This window comes from Microplitis demolitor, chromosome 5 (assembly GCF_026212275.2).
Source record: "Microplitis demolitor isolate Queensland-Clemson2020A chromosome 5, iyMicDemo2.1a, whole genome shotgun sequence".
Lineage (NCBI taxonomy): Eukaryota > Metazoa > Arthropoda > Insecta > Hymenoptera > Braconidae > Microplitis > Microplitis demolitor.
Window position 1 is genome coordinate 12,143,467 of NC_068549.1, and position 19,563 is coordinate 12,163,029.

A 19,563-nucleotide genomic window follows, 5' to 3' on the forward strand; every position below is an offset into this window, starting at 1 on the left:
TTCTCATTGGCTTAAAAAGACTCCAACAGGATGTAGTTAGCTGCCGAATTTTTTGATTGGCCGGCTAGAAGCGGGGCTCTCATGCCGGCTTGACACAATTTAGCGATTAGTCGGACAAGTTCAGTAGTAGCTGTCTTCAGAGTGACTACTCGAGTAGGGCCACCTCTGCCCGTATGTAATGCGAGTACCCTTGCAAGTGGCCATTTCGATAGTGGGGACCTCTCATCAGTCAGCAAGACTAGTGAGTCCACTTTGATGTCATTTGATGGATGATGCCACTTAGATATCGATTGATGACGTTGTAGATACTCAAATGACCATCTGCTTCAAAATTTCTGGAAGATTTGTTGATATTGTTGCCAGCGTGACTACGTAGCGGTGTTGTTATCAAATAGTGAAGGTCCAGGTACAGCGATTAGCGGTTCATCAATGAGAAAATGTCTGGTTGTTAGAGTGGTTAAATCTGCAGGATGTTCGGATAGCAGCGCGATCGGTCTTAAATTTAACACAGCCTCGATCTGTGTTAAAACTGTAGCGATTTGGTCGTAAGTCAATAGTGATTCACCTACGGCTGCTTCCCATTTGCCACCAAAATGGGGAACGCTTGGCGGGTAGAATTTTCAGTCTTTGCCATCTGTAGCAAGTAATCACTCAATACGTATAGTGAACGTAGCAAGACATACAAAAACAGCGATCCATCCTTTATAGGTTTTGGCACCTCGACCTTAAAAAGTCTTGAGTGTTATTGGCCTAGCGTAATCTACCCAGTTTGTAGGAAAACTCTGGATGGTCTTACACGAGCGGATGGCAATTGTTTCACTAATTGTTGTGTACGAACACCTTGATGACTCGTGCACACAACGTAGCAAATAATGTGTGATCTGACTGGAACTCGCCTACCTTCTATCCAAACAGATCTCCGTAGATCAGTGAGAGTCAATTGAGTTCCCCCGTGGAGTGTTCTCTGATGCGAATAATCTATTAATAGCGTACTTAAACGTGATGATCGAGGTAAAATGGCTGGATTTTTTTGTTGATCATCCAGAAGCGAATTCTATAAATGACCGCAGACTCTGAGTACTCCATTGTAGTCGACGTAGGAAATCAATTTAGCGAGACGATGATTTTGTTGTAGAGAATCACCATCTTTCAGTAGTTTCAGCTCCTGTGAATAGTACTGACTTTGTGTATACTTTATTGGCAAAGTCTTAGCGAGTTCCAGGTCAACTGTAGAGAGTGGTGTGGCCAGTGTGGACTGTGCCACTTTTTTAAATTTAGCGATGGCTCGCAGGCAGATTCCAAGCGTGCGAAGTAACTTTGACAACTTAGAGAATTTTTCTAGTAGCGTGTATAGAGGGTGCGAATCTGCTTTGAAGATGGTAAAAACCAGACCTGAACGGTTATCAAGATGTGATACCGTCTGCGTAGAGATACCAAAAGATGGCCAGTTATCTTTTGATTGGCTGAGCCACTTAGGTCCCGTCCACCATAGCGAATGCTGTTCTAATTTGGCTGCTGGTAAACCTCTTAAAGCGCTATCAGCTGGGTTGAATTTCCCTGGAACAAAATCCCAGTTGACACTTGGCAGCAATTCTTGAATCTTGGTAACTCTGTTATGAATGTAGACTTTCCATCTAACCGGGTTGTATCGTATCCACGTTAAGGATATAGTGGAGTCTGTACATAAAAAATTTGCTATATTTTCAAGTTTCAAGACTTTCTTGACGTAGAGTACCAGTTGAGCGAGTAAGACAGCAGTATCAAACTCCATTCTTGGTATTGTTATGGGTTGCAGTGGTACAACTTGAATTTTGGCACACACTAGCAAAATATTGGAGCTTCCAGTACCGTCAGCGACTTTTAAATAGACGGCAGCAGCCATAGCGAGTTGTGAAGCGTCAGAGAATCCATATAATTCGATTGATACATTATTTTTTACATGATTCTAGCAAAGTATCTAAATCGTCAAGATCTGATGCAGTTCATTTCGGAACAAATTCCATTCTTGAAAAAGCTTGTTAATATCTAAAAGCTGAAGAAAAATTGAGCTTGATCGGTAGGGCTTGTTCAGAGATATTCCTAAAATAGACTTTTTTCAATAATGTTTTTTTCAATAACTTATAATGTGCTCGATGAATTGATTCCAAAATCAACTGAGCTCTGGATTTTCATTAGCCGCTTCGAATGCCACCTCAACTATTAAAATCGATTCATTCGTTCAAGAGGAACCGTTGTCGAAAGAATTGAAAAAAATTTTTTTTTTAGTATTTTCGAGTTTCTTCAAAATTAACTACATAAATCAATTTTAAAATCTGATCAGCTATAGAACTCAATAATACGCGTCGATTGCTATCTCAACCGTCTCAATCACTTAATTTGTTCGAGAGATATTGCTGAAGGAAAAATGGTAAAAAACGTTTTTTTTTTAAAACAAAGGCATACAAAAGTATTTTCAAGCTCGAAAAAGTATTCACAATCATTTTTCAAGCTCAAGGAGCTCAGAAATAGAGGGAAGTTTTGGGGCTGGCCCGCAGGGTCAACTGATAGACCAATCTTTTGAGTCGAGAGCATTTTGAATTGCCTCAGCGAGTTCATATGCGCCTCCATAGACGTCGTCAACGTAGTGGGTGTTGTTAAGTTGTTCGACAGCTTTTAGAAAATTATTTCCTTTATCTTCAGCGATTTGAAAAAGTGCTCTCTCAGCGAGATATGGAGCTGATGTCGTTCCATAAGTAACAGTAGCGAGCGTAAATACTGTTGGGATGTCATCTTCGTCAAACCAGATTATGCACTAAAGATGATGATCTTCCTTATCAACTGCAATCTGACGAAATATCTAGTTACGTCAGTAGCGATTTAAAGAAAAAAAATTTTTTTTTGAAAATTTTTTTTTTTGAACAACTTTAAGAAATTTAAAAGACCAACGCCCAACCATTTTTAACACGTTTCCTTCGCTGCATTTCGTGGTCTCTTAAATTTCTTAAAGTCGTTAAAAAACAAAAATATTCAAAAAAAATTTTTTTTTGGAATTTTTTTTTTTTTTTGAAAAAATTTTTTTTTTGAAATTTTTTTTATTTTTTAAAAATTTGAGCACTATTTGAAACGAAAATGTGGACGAAGCTCGGAAAATTTTTTTTTTCATTTGTTAATGATTATGAGCTTTTCAGAGCAAAAAACGTGATCCTTTAATTTTTTCAAACATTCGATCGAGTGAAACAAAAAAACGGCTGTTTGGATTAATTTGGCTCTCTGTAGGGTTTTTGTGGGCATGTTGAACTGTAAAATGCATACTCGGCATTATTGATTTCCACAATATTTTCGATCCAGCGCTTGGTTTTCCAAAAAAGCAGCATAAGCCCTTTTTTGTTGCATTTTGAAATTCATGTGACGAAAGAAAAAAATTTTTTTTTCGAAAAAACAATGGCTAACCATTCAAGAGAATTTATTCAAGTTTTTGAAACCCACCATTAACTTTCTGTGCGACCATTGGTTGCTGAGATATCGATAATCAAATACAAAAGGATCCTTTTCCATTTGAAGACCGATATCTCGGCGACACGTGGACGTATCAAGGTCTATAAAAAATGAAATTAGAGCTAAATAATGAAGGTATCTGATTCTTAGAGTGGTTAAGCGAAGAAAAATTTTCCCACGCCCGTAGACCAACAAAAAAAAGTAAAAAAAATTTGAAAATTTTTTTGTCGCTGATTTTTCTAAAATTACTAAAAAACCGCTGACGATAAAAATCTTTAAAGTTCTAATCCAAAAAGTAGACACTTGGTGCTACATTTTCTTTTTTTTTTCTTCCTTGTACGACCATTTCTCTCAAAGTTACGGCCTGTTGAAAATCACCCAAAAATTTGGAATTTTTTTTTGATCCTTCAATTTTTTCCAGTAATATATATATATATATATATATATATATATATATATTAGGGTGCTTCGCTTCCGTTGAAAGTATATTTTTAGTTGCTCATTAAGCGAAATATTGTTTTTTATGCTAAAGCGAAAATTCCTGCTAAGTTTGAGCTCCTAATTCCAATCTAAAGTACTTTCCATTTGATTTCAAAGATTTCCCATTTAAAATACACGTAAATTAAATTACGTTTTTTTTAACTATCTAATATAGTTAATAATATAATCTAATAATCTAATATAATCAGCTACGTTTTATGATATCGATGCAGTTTTGGTCGTAAACTGTAGGGCATTTGATGTTCTTCAAAAGTGTCCATAACTAAGCTGTAATTTCAGGTGTTTTACTTGTGTCCGCTAAGGAAGTCATTTTTCCTATGAAATTGACCTTTATTGGCTTGCGGAACGTAAACCAATGAAAGTACACTGGAAATGTTGATGAGAATTTTGTAGAAAATTTTATTCCCTTCAAAAAACGTCCTATGAGTTGAGTCGCTAAAGTCCATAGTTTTCGAGTTATAGTGACTTTAATATTTTAAAAAATAATATATCAATTGTCATTTTTTTTTTTTTTATATTATATGTAGGGCACCAAATGCCCTACAATTTGCGACTAAATCCGCGTCAATATCGTGAAACGCAGCTGAGTATTAGAAAGTTAAAAAAAAAGTAATTTAATTTACGTGTACTTTGAATGGGAAATCTTTGAAATCAAATGGAAAGTACTAAGGATTGGAATTAAGAGCTCAAACTTGGCAGAAATTTTTGTTTCAGCAAAAAAACAATATTTTGCTTGATGAGCAATGAAATAAATACTTTCGCCGGAAACGAAGCACCCTAATATATAAATATATATATTTTAGGGAGCTTCATTTCGGAGCACTATTTTTTTCTTTTCAAGTGCATGGGGAAAAATCATAGTTCAACACAAAAACAAAATTTTCGCACAAGAAAAAAAATTTTATGCCGATTACAGACGTAGCTCATTGAAAAATTCGATTTGACCACTTAAATAACACGGAAAAATTTTTGTTTAGGATTGAGTATTTTTAACTCGTTAACAAATTGATACATCGAATGAACCAATTCCTAATTTGTAGGAAATTGGATGTTCTACAAAAAAGGTCTCTTATCATTTTTTGATAAATGCTCCTAAGTCGAAGTTATTAGAGCTCAAAGTAAAGTTGGAGATCTTTTTACTTTGACGGCGAAACTATCAGCTTATGACAAACAATTTCACTGTTTACAAATTATTCTTATTAAAATTTTTTTAAATTCCGCATTCTTTTCTCGTTATTTTCATTTCAATGTCGAGCTCTTGAAATCGATCAGAACTGTTTTTTAGAGAGCTTGAAATTCAAAATGAAAATAACTAGAAAACAATACAGAATTTGATCAAACTTTACAAAAACATAATTTGTAGAGAATGAAATTGTCAACAAAAAAGGCTCTATAACATTTTGTGATAAGTCTGATAGCTTGATCGAAAAAGTAAAAAGATGTCCTATTATACTTCGAGCTTTAATAAGTTTTGAACCGGTAAATTTATCAAAAATTTATTATAGACTATTTGTAAAGTGTTCAATTTCCTATAAAAATATGTATTCGTCTATTTGATTTTTAGATTTGTTAACAAGTTAAAAATACTCAAAGTTTGAAAAAAAGTTTTTCACGTGTTATTGAAATGGGAAAGTAGAATTTTTCAATGAGCTAGGTCTGTAATCAACATAAAAAATCTTTTTTTGCGGAAAAATTTTGTTTGTGTTGATCTATGATTTTTTCCACATGCACTTAGAAAAAAAAATTGTTTCTCCGAAATGAAGCACCCTAATATATATATATATATATATATATATATATATATATATATATATATATATATATATATATGGGCAGATCCATTACTTGTCGACAGAAGTGTGCGCATGTGGATCACCAATTGAACGCCAATTTTTTTTTTCAAAAGGAGGTTGAAAAAAGAAAAGATTCTAAAAATTTCAGCTTGATGCGATCGAATCCAGCTGCAGGAGAATTTTTCGAAATCATAAAAAAGTTGATTTTTCAGTCATTTTCAAAAATTCATGCCTCAGCTCCTATATGACTTAAAGCTTCTATCGGGATGGCAGTTTTTTCTGTTAACATTATATTTTTAAGAAAAAAATAACTCATTGATTTGAACTTCATGCCGGCTTAGCTATGGGCTTTTAACTGAGCCACTGTTTAAATAATTTTTTTCCTATTTTCGAAGTGCTCTTAAATCTACAATTTTTTGAGTGGAGAGATGATCAAGAGCTCAAATTTTTCGTTGAAGTATGCTCTATTGATTTCTATCCTATGTTTTGCTAATTGCTGCTATGTCTTTGAAATACAACCACATAAAGCCGATCGATTTCTTTAAAATTGCTGTTTTTAGATACCCACAACTATTTTTGTCAATTCGAAATCTTCAAAAAATTTTAGAGAAAACACATCATTCTATTCTCAAACAGCCCTCAAAATTTCAACTTTGGTCTTGACCTGGTTTTGGAGCTATGAATTTTCAAAACTGTCGAATTTTCAACTTTAAATGATGTTTTTTAGACTTTTACCATCAGTTTCATAATTTTGCGGTATCAATTTATACTTTTTCAAAATCCCAAAATGAAGAAAGAGGCTAAAAGATTTCGTTATAAATAACAATAAACAATCAAGACTTTCAATTTTTTTTCGAGTTTTATTAGTTGTTTTTAACTTACTCAAACTTATATATTTATTTGCGTTCATCAAAAGCATTTTGACAACTGAGGTTAATCTAACTATAATAAGAGTTGTTTACTTAGTGTTATGATTAATTAAAACATTAAAGCAAAAAAAAATGAATATGGTCGTCTTAAAGTCCTAAACTATGCGTTAAACACATTATATTTAGTTGTTTGATATCAAAATTTAGAAACGTTGAAAAAGTGTTGACTACCCGTGAAAAATGAATGCATGGCCGTATATGGCTCATATATAAAGCATATATGGCCTTACATGGAGCATATATGGCAATACATGGAGCATATATGGCCATACATGGAGCATAAATGGCCATACAAACTTTTTTACTACAGTCATGCATGGCCATATACATTCATACAAAACCATGTATGGCCATATATGGCCTTGTATGGTTTATATATGACCATGTATGGCTACATTAAGAAAGTTGATATGTCCAGGTATGACCATATATGCTCCATGTATGACCATGTATGGCAATATATGGCCATGTATGGCAACGTGTGTGGCCATGTATAGCAGTTCTACCACTACTACCACTAGTTTTACTATGAAAAAATTTAGCTAAGCTCAAAAAAATTTTTTACAGATGCTATTTTGAAAAAACCGAATTTCATAGTTTTTTGTCGTTAAAAAATCGTTAATAACAAAAAATGCACTTTTTCTTATTCAGGAGGCTACTACAATCATCAACGCATTGGATACATTGAAAATTTTTAAAAAAAGTTTTGTTTATTGAAAATATAAAGTTTTAAAAATTTTCGCTTGTTCGATGTGATTCGTACCACTCACTCTAGCGGATTGACTCACACATGCGCATGCCAGTTTATGAGAGCTCCGAATCGCCTCGTCTTTGTCTTACTAGTTGGCTCATGGGTCGGCGTCGATAAAACGAAAATTTTTAAGACTTTGTACTTTCAATAAAAAAAATTTTTTTTTTTTATAAGTTTCACCCGACTAGAAATTTTTTCGTGAGACCTATTGGGTCCTTATCGGGTTGCCCTACAGGGACCGCACATAGGGATGTAACGCAAAGAGCTATTGGGCCCGTATTGGGCAATCCCAGCTATGCCCCAATAGGGAAATCCCCAAGAGATCCTACTAAGGCATCCCAACCAGGGCCCTGATAGGGAAATCCCAAGGAGATCCCACAAGGGGCATCTGGACTCAGGTCTTGATAGAGAAATCCCTGAAATGAGAACTAAATTAAATATTTAAAAAAGCAACTATAATTATTCGTCTTTGATTTGTTTATTAGTTACTACTACAAACTATTATAATTAAGCAAATAAGTTGAACTCAAAATTCAATATCTTGTTTTAAAAGTTTTGGTAAAAATAAAAAAATTATTGATGCTGTTCTTCAATAGATTGTTGACGCTGTTGGATTCTTAACAATCGATGTCCGTGTCCCAGTCACGAGCGTTGCGAATTGTCGCAGCCATGGAATCTATGATTTCTTTATCACTCAGCTCACTTCCTGAACTTGAATTTAATTTTTGCCGCATTACAACTATAATTTACAATTTAAAATTAGTTATTAGAAAATATATCTATTATTAAGTTAGAAATAATTATACTCAAAACTTACTTGCAACGCAATCGTAAAAACGAGTGTCTTTAAATACTGGCTTGTTATTAGTCTTGGATGATTTTGATGGAACATACAGCATAGCAAGCCCTCGTGTAATATAAGTTTTTATCACTGTAGTCATGTTTTTATTTAAAGTGTCTTTTTTATTGACCAATTGATTCAAGCGTTTAATCTGAAAAAAATAACGTTACACAAAACTCATCATTATATATAATTACGATAACTTTTTAAATCAAGACTAATTTACTTACCAGTTTATTACGATAGCTTGGATTAGTCTCAAGCTGTTTATTAAAATCGTTAAAGATTATTTTATTTTCTATAGGAAAATCAAATTGTTTTGTATCATCCTCTCCAGATTCATCATTATTTTTATTGCTGTCACTGCTATCGACGTCAGTGTAGTAACAATGATCGCAAGAACATTTATTTTTCCAAATTTTTTTGGCACTTTTTATCTCATTAGAAAGTTCTTGTAACTCTACAGTATTTTGGACCAAGTGGCTATTTATTTGGCCAATCTGTTTGCCGATGCTAATATAGTGTTTAAGAATTACACTAGTATTTACGGACGAATCTGTAAAATTAAACAATAGAATTACAATTAATATTAGATTTTCTTTAATTTCAATATTAAAAATTTACCTTCTCCAATACATATCGATTTATTACGTATCGGCTTATTATTATTAATTGCTAACGCAACGGTTGATAAATCAGATCGTTCTGGAGATTTATTAAAGTCCTCATATTTAAATAAATTTTCAGAGTTGCTGTTGTTCCTTTCATTATTGTCAAGCTTTAATTTTTTAGTAGTATCATTACTTGGTGGTAAGCCTCTCCTTTCAAGTTGATTTGATGGAGATTTTATTGACGAGGAATCACGAGTTCCATTAGACGATTTCTGAGGCAACAAATCACGCGTATTTTCATTATCATTGTTAGGTGATTTACTAAGTGTTGACGGGTCTTTAGAATATTTACTGTCCATCGTAATTTCATGCCCTTTTTTTTTGAATCCTTGGTAATTTTTTTTTTGCTCGACGATTCTAGCAATTAAATTTAATATATAATTAATTGTTTAATGTCTAAATTTACTAAATTAAATAACATTACTTACTTAAGTTATTTAACTTTGAAGTAACTGAATTTAACTTGGTTTTTGATGGCTTTTCAGTGCTGGATGAAGATGAAGAAACTGAAAAATTGCTGAGGTCTCCGTAGCTAAACGAGTTTTCGTAGCTACTGTTGCTACTTTTACTGTTATTCAAATTTGATTTTTCATTAATCTTGTCTCTTGCTAAGATGGCTCTCTTAGAACCACTTCTGATCGGAATTTTGCTAGCGAGGAATCACCTGACGAATTAAGAAGCGATGAATCACGCGAATTTTCTTTTTCATCGGTAAATGATTTACTGAATCTTGTCGAATCTTCAGCATATTTAATGGCTTTATCAATTGCTGCTATCTCTCCTGTTTTTTTTAGTCCTTGGTGATTTTTTTTTACCTAACGATTCTAGTTATAAAAATTTGATAAATTATTATTTGTTTAACATTCAAATTTAATAAATTAAATTAAATATCTTACTTGAATCATTAAACTTCAAATTAACTGAATTCAACTTATTTTTTAATTCATTAGAACTGTTTGTTGTCGTTTTTATTTTGAGGAATTTTTTATCTTGAAGAGCTTGTAATTTTGCTGATTCATCATTTTCTGTCGTGTACGCGTACGGCTTAACTTGTAACACTGCTAATCTTTCCTCAGCTTCCTTATAATTCTCTATAAAATTGATACAAAAGAACCATCAGTAGTGTGTAATTAAGTTGAGAAATAGTATGGCTCACCTGCTCTTCCTCGAATTTCTACTGAGTAATCAGGCCAGTCCGGTGATGGATCTTCGCATTTTTTAATCATAGATTGAAGCAAACGATATTTAGTCCGGTCATATGGCCCAGGCATAAATTTACACCGACAAGTATCATTCTTATCAATGTAAATTAGCCAATTAGCTGGGACAATGTCAAGTTCCTTGTCAGATTTACTGTTTGAAAAAAGAACCAAAAAGTATTTTGGCTGCTTCCTAAAAATAATTATTGAAATTGTTAACTATAAGCATGATCGGTAAAAAGTCGAATTTTTTTAACAACAAGACTGCACACGTGTTTATAACTTTATATTAGAAATTACTTTTTATTCACATTTTACTGATAAATAACGAACAAAAGGTACACTTTGGTTATTAAATAAATTTACATCGAAGTGTTAGCAATATATTTAGTGAAGTGTCTAAAATGGAAATTGTTTTATAAAAATAAAATATGATTACAGAAAAATAATATTTAAATATTATTGGACAATAGTAAGAAGCTTATTTTTCACTAGTATCGAAAAAAAATAAGTCTTTTAATATTATTGAAATTCTTTTGTTAGCTGAAGAAAAAATTACCGCGAAGTCACCATCATTTATATTATAATCAAATAAATATTCAACTTGAAGTACTTACCGATTAACAGACATTTTTAATCACAATTGTCAACAAATATTCACCAATCCAAAACACAATAACCATTAAATCAAAACTTAATAGCTACAAATAACCTGTTCTGACTTGTACGTTCGTATCATCATCTATCGATAGCCATAACGACCCAAAAATGTAAGTTTTCTTTTGTTCGCGCACTACACATAGTATGTAATGGTGTAGTGTCTTCAGTCTATATGTAAAATAGCGCCACAGTCACTTAACTAACACCACTAAAAGTATCCTATACATGTACTACACTTGAGTATATGTAACTTGACACGAGATTCCTAGTGTTTATTTTATTTTAAAAAAATAAATAAAAATTAATTACTGGAACGATGAGAAAAATTTAATAATAAAAAAATTTATCAATAATTTATGAAATCTATAGTTTATGGTTCTATAATTTATGTCTAGTTTTTTAATGTTAATTTAAATTTATTAAAATTTGTCAATATTATAATATAAAAATATATATTGCGTTTTATTAGTACAGTGTTTGTACTGTCATTGTCACTCATGTTAGTCACTTTACATGTTGAAAAACATTACGGAAACACATTTTATAACATTTATACATTTAAGTTAATATTGTTTTTCACGTTACATATGTAATAAAGGCATCGGATACATTTTTCTTTTATTATTTATAGTGATTACAAAGTACACCATTTTTTTCTCAACATTATTTAATGGATAAGTAACTATAGGACAATTTCTGTCGTTAACAATCCACATATTTAAATATTCAAAACTAAATCGATATTCATAAATTGGACCAACTTTTTTTAGTTGCAAACCGCTTACATAAATACAATTTTCGCCACGAGGTATAAATATGTTTGAAATCTGCATGATCTTTTTATTTGTCAATAAAACGGTGTTATTTGGATGTTTTAACGTTATAATTGCACTTTTGAATTCAATACTTTTGATCGGCGAATTATTGAAATCATCTTGTTGTGATTGTTTAAGAAGTTGAATAACGTGGAATGGTAGCTTTTTCAATATTTTTATACATTAATTCGTTAATTCTACGACAAAACTGCGAGAGTGGCTTATTTCCGTGTCGAATTAGTTTTCCTAATCTTCCTAGCTCGTTTTCAAACGAATAAGCCGATATTTCAGGAAGCGGACATCTCATGTATCAACATCATCAGGATGATGAATAAGGCTGTGCATATTTGATGTTAAACACTGTTTGCCATATAATATTTTTGATGTTTCCCCAAATAGTTTTAAACAATATTTAGCTTGTCTTCGTCTTTGAACAGCGAAATCTCTAGAGACCAATATTTTTATTGCAACATGTAAAAGTAAAAAATGTTTGTAAACATCTGACGACAATATTTTTTTGAAAACCACTGGACCAGCATATAATAAAAGGAATTGATATTCTGTAGCTTTAAGGAAATCCAAGTACCCTGCTAGTGTAAAGAATGTCTAAAAAAAAATAATACGTAGAAATACTTTTGTTATGCATCTTAAAATTAATTTTTAAATTAATTAATAATATTTTTGAGGAAATTTCCGAAAAATTTACGCATTAAATAATTATTAACATTTAATAATTATTTAATTGACTAAAAAAAATAGAGAACTCTGAATTACCGATATACACTTGACAGCACCGCAAGAGTTCTCTAACCTTGACATTTATTTATTTGTAAACATGTCTCAGATAAACCGGCATAATTTGCGAGCGCAGTTTGGAAAATTCTCTACACGATTTATTAAAACTACTAAAAAAAGAAAATACGAGGCACTATATAATAAATCTAAAGTTCACGAACAAATTTTGACGGATTTGGGTCGAAGAATAGTTGAAATAAATACACTTGCCAAAGAATTGTGGTGTTTCAAATGTGACATTCCCTTATCTCTGAAAAATATTCAGAGTGAAAAACAGTTTGGTTTATCAAATATTTTTTGCATTAAATGTTTGAGTTGCTGTAAAATTTATGAAGTTCACACTAATAAACATCATACAGATCATACTCAACTGTATGATGTAAATTTTAAGCTAGTTATTGGTAAGTATGTTAATTGAACTTTGTACACAAAAATTTGTTTATTTTATTTATTATGATGTATAAAATACTCCTAATTGTTTTATTTTAATTTTAGCTCCAATTGATGCAGGCATTGGAGAAGCTCACATAAATACAATACTTTCAGCTTTAAATATTCCGCATGTGACTGGATCTTTGATTCAAAAGTATGTAAGATTAGTCACTCCAGCATTTAAAGTAGTCGCTAATGAAAGTTGTCTAAAATCAGTTCAATTAGAAAAAAAAATGACGATTGATATTGAATGTCTAAAAAATGAGTAAGTATACATTTATTACTGAATGCTATTGGCTAAATGATCGGATTTTTTTAAAAAATATTTACTCGTACAATTGTTATTTTTAAATTTCATTTTGTTGCTTCAAAATATAGTAAATAGCAAACATTCAATCATAAAATTAGTTTTGTCAATGAACTATTTTTATTGTGAAAAACATAATCTAATATTATAAAATGCCAATTAATAGAAAACTTATCTTTTATTTATTAAAAAAATTTTGTTTGATTTTTTTTTTTTCAATGTTATATATGATATTAAATTCTATTGAATGTTTGCTATTATTTTATAAAAATATTTTATTAACATAATATGAATTTAAATGTCTTTATTTAATTTTATGTATTTATGTTTATAGTATCATTTCTTGTTTCTATGTCATATTCTTTCTTTGGGTTTGGAGCATGTGCATATGTGAATTATTTTTATCTGATATAATAAACTACATGTATCTTATGACATTTTTTTGCATTGTTTAATAAATGATTATTTTTTACAGGTTATATGAATGTTGGAAGTAAATCAGTAGCAGTTTCTGACTATTAAAAGTTCAAAAAGCAAGTCAAATTTTTTTTTTTTATCAAAAAGTTTAAAAAAACGGTGATTGGTTTTGCTGATACTCTTACTATTTTTTAAAATTTTTTACCAAAACGACTAGAAGAAAAAAAATCATTCAAAGTCGAAGATTTAGCAAGAGATTTTTTAGGGCCTGAATTTGTAGAGGGACTTCATAACGCAGCGCAAGACATAAAAATTTTATCAGCATTAATTGATAAAATTGGTGTTCCTGATGATAAAATTATATCAATGGCGAAAAGCACACCTTTTATTTTGGCTGATACAGCGTTAAAGAAATATTTCAAAGGAGCTATAACGTCGGTTATGTTGACTAAAATTGCTCTGGCTCGAATAAATTTGACAACTCTAAGAAAAGCATTTCAACTCGGTGGCTATGAAAGTGTGAAAATTTTGTTAGCAGAGAACGTAAATAAGAAACCTCGCGTTACTAAAAATGAAAAAGTTATCAAGGCAATTGTCAGTAGACTTGATGAGCGCGAAAAAAAAAAAATCGGTCTGTCGGTTGACCCTGCGGGCCAGCCCCAAAACTTTGAAGTTTGAAAATTTAAGAATCGAAAATCATCAATGAAGCGGTTTTTAAAATTTAGTTCCTGATTTTGTTCAGTAAAATAAGTGTATTGAGGCAGAAATCAATGTCAGGGATTAAAATCAAGTAGTTGACGTGGCAATTAGCGCGTTTTATTGAGTTCTAGAGCTGATTAAAATTTGAAATCGATCGCGTCAGTCGTTTCGAAAATATTTAGAAAAAACCGTTTTTCACCATTTCTTTCTCCCGCGATAACTCTCGAACGAATTATCCGATTTTGATGTTTGAGGTGGAAATCAACGCGTTTTGTTGAGTACTAAAGCTGATTAGATTTTAAAGTCGATCGTATAAGTCGTTTTTGAGAAATCAATAAAAAACTAAAAAAAAAAAATTTTTTTTTTTTTTCGTAATTCGCCAATATTTTCGAGTCTATTCGATCAAATAATCTGAAATTTTTAGGAAAGTTGAAAGCCAACAAGCTTTTTCGATTGCCACCTCAACCATCCAAATCGATTCATTAGTTCAAAAGTTACAAAGAGTTTACATACATACACACACACACACACACACACACACACACACACACACACACACACATACACACACTCGGACATCATTCTGAAAATAGTCAGAATAGCTTCCTAGGACCTCAAAACGTCGACATCTGATGAAAACTCGATTTTCGAAAATCGGGGTGAAAACAATAACTTCCCGAAATTTTTGAAAATCGTCGATTTTTTTAGCGGGAAGATAGAAATAAAATAATTGTGTTCTTATTTTTCATTATTTGTTTGAAAATTTGTTTTATTAATTAATAATTAATATATAAATTGCGTACAAATGTATATGTTTTTACAAAGAAATATATTATTTTATTTATATAATCTTGTTAATTAAATTATATTCCTCACTCATCGATTAAATGATTTCCAACGTTGAATTGTAAGTATCTTTGTATTTTTAACTTACTTTAGTAGAAAAAATTATGTTTACTGTCTAACTAAAATGACTAAGATCTTCTAGCATGTAAAAAACCGCGGTTACTTATGCGCTGGGTCACTGCGCAAGCGGTGTTGCCAAGTCAAATACGAGAATTTAAAGAACGAAAGTTCCTTGTGATTTTTCATAAAAAATATAAAATATCTCCGTAAAACGTCCGGAAACCTACTTTTTTTATTGTTGTAATCGAAAGCTTATTAAATTTTCTATCAAATTCAATAAAAAAAAAATTTTTTTTAAATCGCTAATTGCATTAAATTCTTAACCAAATACACGGCTGGTGAAACCTCCATTTAACTACATGTAAACATTACAATTTTCAAACTTCATTATTTCATAAAATATCCGGGAAACCTACTGTTTTTTAATTTTTTTATTGAGTATTAGGCTATGTAGATTAAATTTACAAATTTTCAGGAAGTTTTAAAAACTTGACTACTTTGCGTGGATCTCCTTAAATTTAGCAACGTCATTCAGAGATCGTGTTGTTCGTTGAAAATCATCAGGAACTTGATGTTTTATTTGAATTAGTACATCACATAACAATGTTTTGATAGTTTTACTCAATTTCACGGTTTTAATATTACCGTTAAGCCAGTAATCAAGGATTTTTTTAAATACACCCAAATACACTAAGTGCATTGAGTCTGAAACAAAATCATAGATCATGTCAACAGCAGGATCAATCTCAAGCAGTAGTGAAACTCCTGTATGGTGTTCAGGATTATCTTGGTTTCTGAATGAATTGTTTGTTCTTGGTGTGCACTGATTATTATTTATTGGGTATATAGTTCGACGTTCAACTCGCTGACCCTTGACCTCACAGCGTTCACAAGCCCAATAACCTCCGTGTCCTTTAATACTTTTTATGAATGCTCTCGCCGGTCGGTCACAAATAAAAGCTTTTATTGATATCTGAAATAATAAATCATTTATTTGTATACCAACTTCCTGAAGGTGATTAACTTCTGCAACAAATTTTCTTAAATAATTATTTGCATTAATCGGTTTCTGTTTGCCACAACAAACGGCCACTACAAAAAGTTTATAAATGTCTGGTTGGTTAAAAACCTTACACAATATTGGCCAAAATTGAATAGAACTAGATTTATATAACGGTATGCCATCAACATTAATAAGTAATTGCAGATGATGAACTTCATGTAATTTAGAGTTGACACATTGTTGTAAATATTTTTCTAGTCCAAAGTACACGAATTCACCAGTGTCACTATCATCTAATTTTTCAATTTTATTTTGAAATTTATTAGTACCTAAGAATGTTTTAGCGCATTTAGGTAGCATAGGGAATTTTTCCCTTCTTAAAATTTTTAATAGTGACTCTAATTTAGTGTGCGGAATCGGAGGATCTGCCAAGGCCCATTGTCGAAGTTCCTCAATGTCATTCCAGACCTCTTGATTGTTGTCATCGGTCAATTCTTCATCATCGTCACTGTCTAGAGGATCTTGATCACTTTCCTCAGACTCCACGATAGATTCATCATCAGAAACTTCATCTTCTGATTCATCATTACTAGATATACTACTACTGAAACTATCATTTAAGAAAATATTATTATTCGGTTCACTATTATCTTGCAGTTCTGGTTCATGATTAATTACAATATCCAATGGTTCTTCCAAATCTTCAAATACACGTGAAGATGCTGTTGAGTCGCTAGATGCTGATGTTTGTTGAAATGACTCTCGACATCTTCTGACTCTTAAACGCCCAAGTTGGCGACTAAGGTTAGATTTCTTAGCATTTAACATTTTCAATTAATTTTAGACTTTAATGACATTTATTATATTGTAACCTTAATACTGTATTTTAGTCTTCATAAGTTGCAAAAAATTATTCAAGACGCGTAATGTATAAAGTACAAATATTAACTAGCGATTTATATACTTAATCCCGTTTGTTTATGTGTGTATTGTCGAAATTTTAATTACTTAAAATATCTTAGTGAGAAAAGTGAAATTTTTAAAAAGTGAAAAACAAAAGTAACAATTTTAACGTAGTGTGTGCATAGAGGTTATACAGAACAAAGGATTTTTTTCGGCTGCTTTCCTCGATCGTGCACCGACCACGCTAGACATCGACTAGAAATCTCACTCAAGCATTGAAACTTGATATTTACTATTGTTTGTTACAGTGCAGCGCGTAGCTAGTGTATCAGGCAGAAACAAGTCTAAACAAGTCCGCATCATTCGACGATTTATTCATTTTTTTTTTTTTTTTTATATGAGTTAAATGAACATAAATGTTTTGAATAGTTAGCATTTAATAAGTTGATAGTTTTATAATTAATGCAAGGCATCGAAGCTTTCAGTGTTTTAAGGAAAACGATTCTACGACCCTGGAAAACAAAGACTTTTTTTTTTACGGTTTTTTTAGGCAGATTTGTGATATTTGTTTAACCGCATTGTTTTTATTGATAATTCTAAGAATCTAAAACTTACTTTTAGATGTAATTATTGAGGATATAATATTGGTATAGTTATTCATCGCAGGAAAAAACCAATTTTACAGGTAAGTCATTAACTGATAGTCCCTTTGTAAATTGTATTTTTACAATCTATCGAAGAAAATTGATTATTTTGATTTTGGGTTAGATATCAGTATCTTTCTTATTTTTTTGTAGTTGTATTCTTATTAATCTATGTATTGACAGTTGAAATACTTTCAATATTTAAATTAAAAAATAAATTTAAGTTGACGCGAAATAATATCAGTTGAAGCAAAAAATTCTAATTCTAATATTAAATTGTGACGGGGTGACCTGGTATCCGACTGCCAGGTCAGTAAAAAAAATTAAATTTCGCGCCATTTTTCATTTTGCGCACCCGCCTTTGAGCCGGAAGTCTTTTAAATTAGCGGTGCGACGGTAGGGGGTAGATCAGACACACCTCGTCGCCAGACGCCAGATCAAAAATCAATCGTAACCTGGAAGCCGAGTCGAGCAGTCGCTCAGTTATGCAGCAGTGATCTTTTTTCAAGCTAAATTTTGATTTTTCAATAAAGTTTATAACTCAGGCAGACGCCTTTTGATTAAGTTTTGCTAAGTAAAGTTCTTTCTTCGTGGTGAAGTTTTTGGGTCGTCTATCCACAGTCAAGTTCTTTGTCCATGAAAACCAGAGATCATGGCTAAGCACTTGGGGCAAGTTGATGTAAGTTGGTGTAAAGGTTAATTTATTTTACAACAATAATTTCGTCAAACACTTGGGGAAATTTCCTAAGAAATTTTATCGTCTTTTATCAATTTTATTTATTCATATTTAATTTAATTTATTTAATTTATTTAATCGCTGTGCATGCAGAAACTCTTAATTATTAAAATACTTATTGTCAGGACTTTCCTCGTCATTGACGAATTTCTTAATTAAATTTAAAGCTATCAATAACAATTTATTAAAACTAATTTATAATAAAGTAAATAATAAATAATAATTTATAATAAATAAATAATAAAGTAAAATTGAAATTGAGGTTTGGAGTCGCGGGTGTCCGAGTAAAAATGTATCAGGCACCTGATAAAAGAGTGTCGCGCATGCGCAGTAGAATTCTCTTAAGTTTCAGTTGCTAAAATTTTTAATTCTATTTACCAAAGAATTTTAACTTCAATTATTTATATTAAATAAAGAGACAATTAATTATAATAAAATAATTTTATTTATATTTATATTTATTCATTAATTATTTCAACCAATTTTCCCTATCCTAAATCGAGCCGCGTAGTCGGCTATATCAGGCATTTCCGAATCCGGTGCTCAACATCTACACGAGCATTTTCAGAAGGATTGTCCGAACTTCCTGGTACGAGGAAGCCAGGGCAAACCGTTACAAAATCAATATATTTTTATACATTAAATTTTTGCAAATTCACAGCCAACTATACATCGATTAAAAACTACAATTAATTATTTAAAAAATTCAGCGTGTTTAAAAAAAAAAAAATGATTTTTAAAAAATTCTATATTTTCAGCTTTTTTTTATCTCATATTTAAATTAAGAAATTAAAATAATCATATTTTTTTGTTTATATCTAGTTCGTAACGCTACAAACACAACCAAAAATTTCTTTTAAATTGAAATGTCTTACAAATTAATACTGATAAAAAAGTTTTAAATTTTAAGAACTCAATTTTTTAATGTATATCAACAATTGTTATATGAATATTTAAGCAGATATAAGTTATAATTTTAAATGCTTGAACATTTTTTTCAATTATTACACTTGGAAATATTTTGTTTATCGATGTAAATACAAATTTATTAAGCATTATGTTTTATTGAAAAACTTCGATTATTCAC

General features: G+C 31.1%; 3 protein-coding genes across 3 annotated transcripts in view; 1 reads left to right on the forward strand and 2 right to left on the reverse strand.

Annotated features, from left to right (window-relative positions):
* The window catches only part of LOC103578002 (synapsin), a 426,902-nt gene that overhangs the window by 126,692 nt on the left and 280,647 nt on the right, over window positions 1–19,563 (reverse strand). The window lies entirely within an intron of this gene.
* LOC103575613 (uncharacterized) lies at window positions 7,949–10,933 on the reverse strand. Its single transcript, XM_008555464.3, has 8 exons — window positions 10,777–10,933; window positions 10,117–10,352; window positions 9,857–10,051; window positions 9,389–9,784; window positions 8,914–9,317; window positions 8,520–8,845; window positions 8,266–8,440; window positions 7,949–8,187 (listed from the first exon to the last, which is right to left on the reverse strand). The coding sequence occupies exons 5-8, from the start codon at window positions 9,257–9,259 to the stop codon at window positions 8,066–8,068; spliced, it is 969 nt and encodes a 322-aa protein (XP_008553686.1). The 5' UTR covers window positions 9,260–9,317; window positions 9,389–9,784; window positions 9,857–10,051; window positions 10,117–10,352; window positions 10,777–10,933; the 3' UTR covers window positions 7,949–8,065.
* LOC128667749 (uncharacterized) lies at window positions 12,447–13,731 on the forward strand. Its single transcript, XM_053739009.1, has 3 exons — window positions 12,447–12,830; window positions 12,925–13,126; window positions 13,644–13,731. The coding sequence occupies exons 1-3, from the start codon at window positions 12,470–12,472 to the stop codon at window positions 13,663–13,665; spliced, it is 585 nt and encodes a 194-aa protein (XP_053594984.1). The 5' UTR covers window positions 12,447–12,469; the 3' UTR covers window positions 13,666–13,731.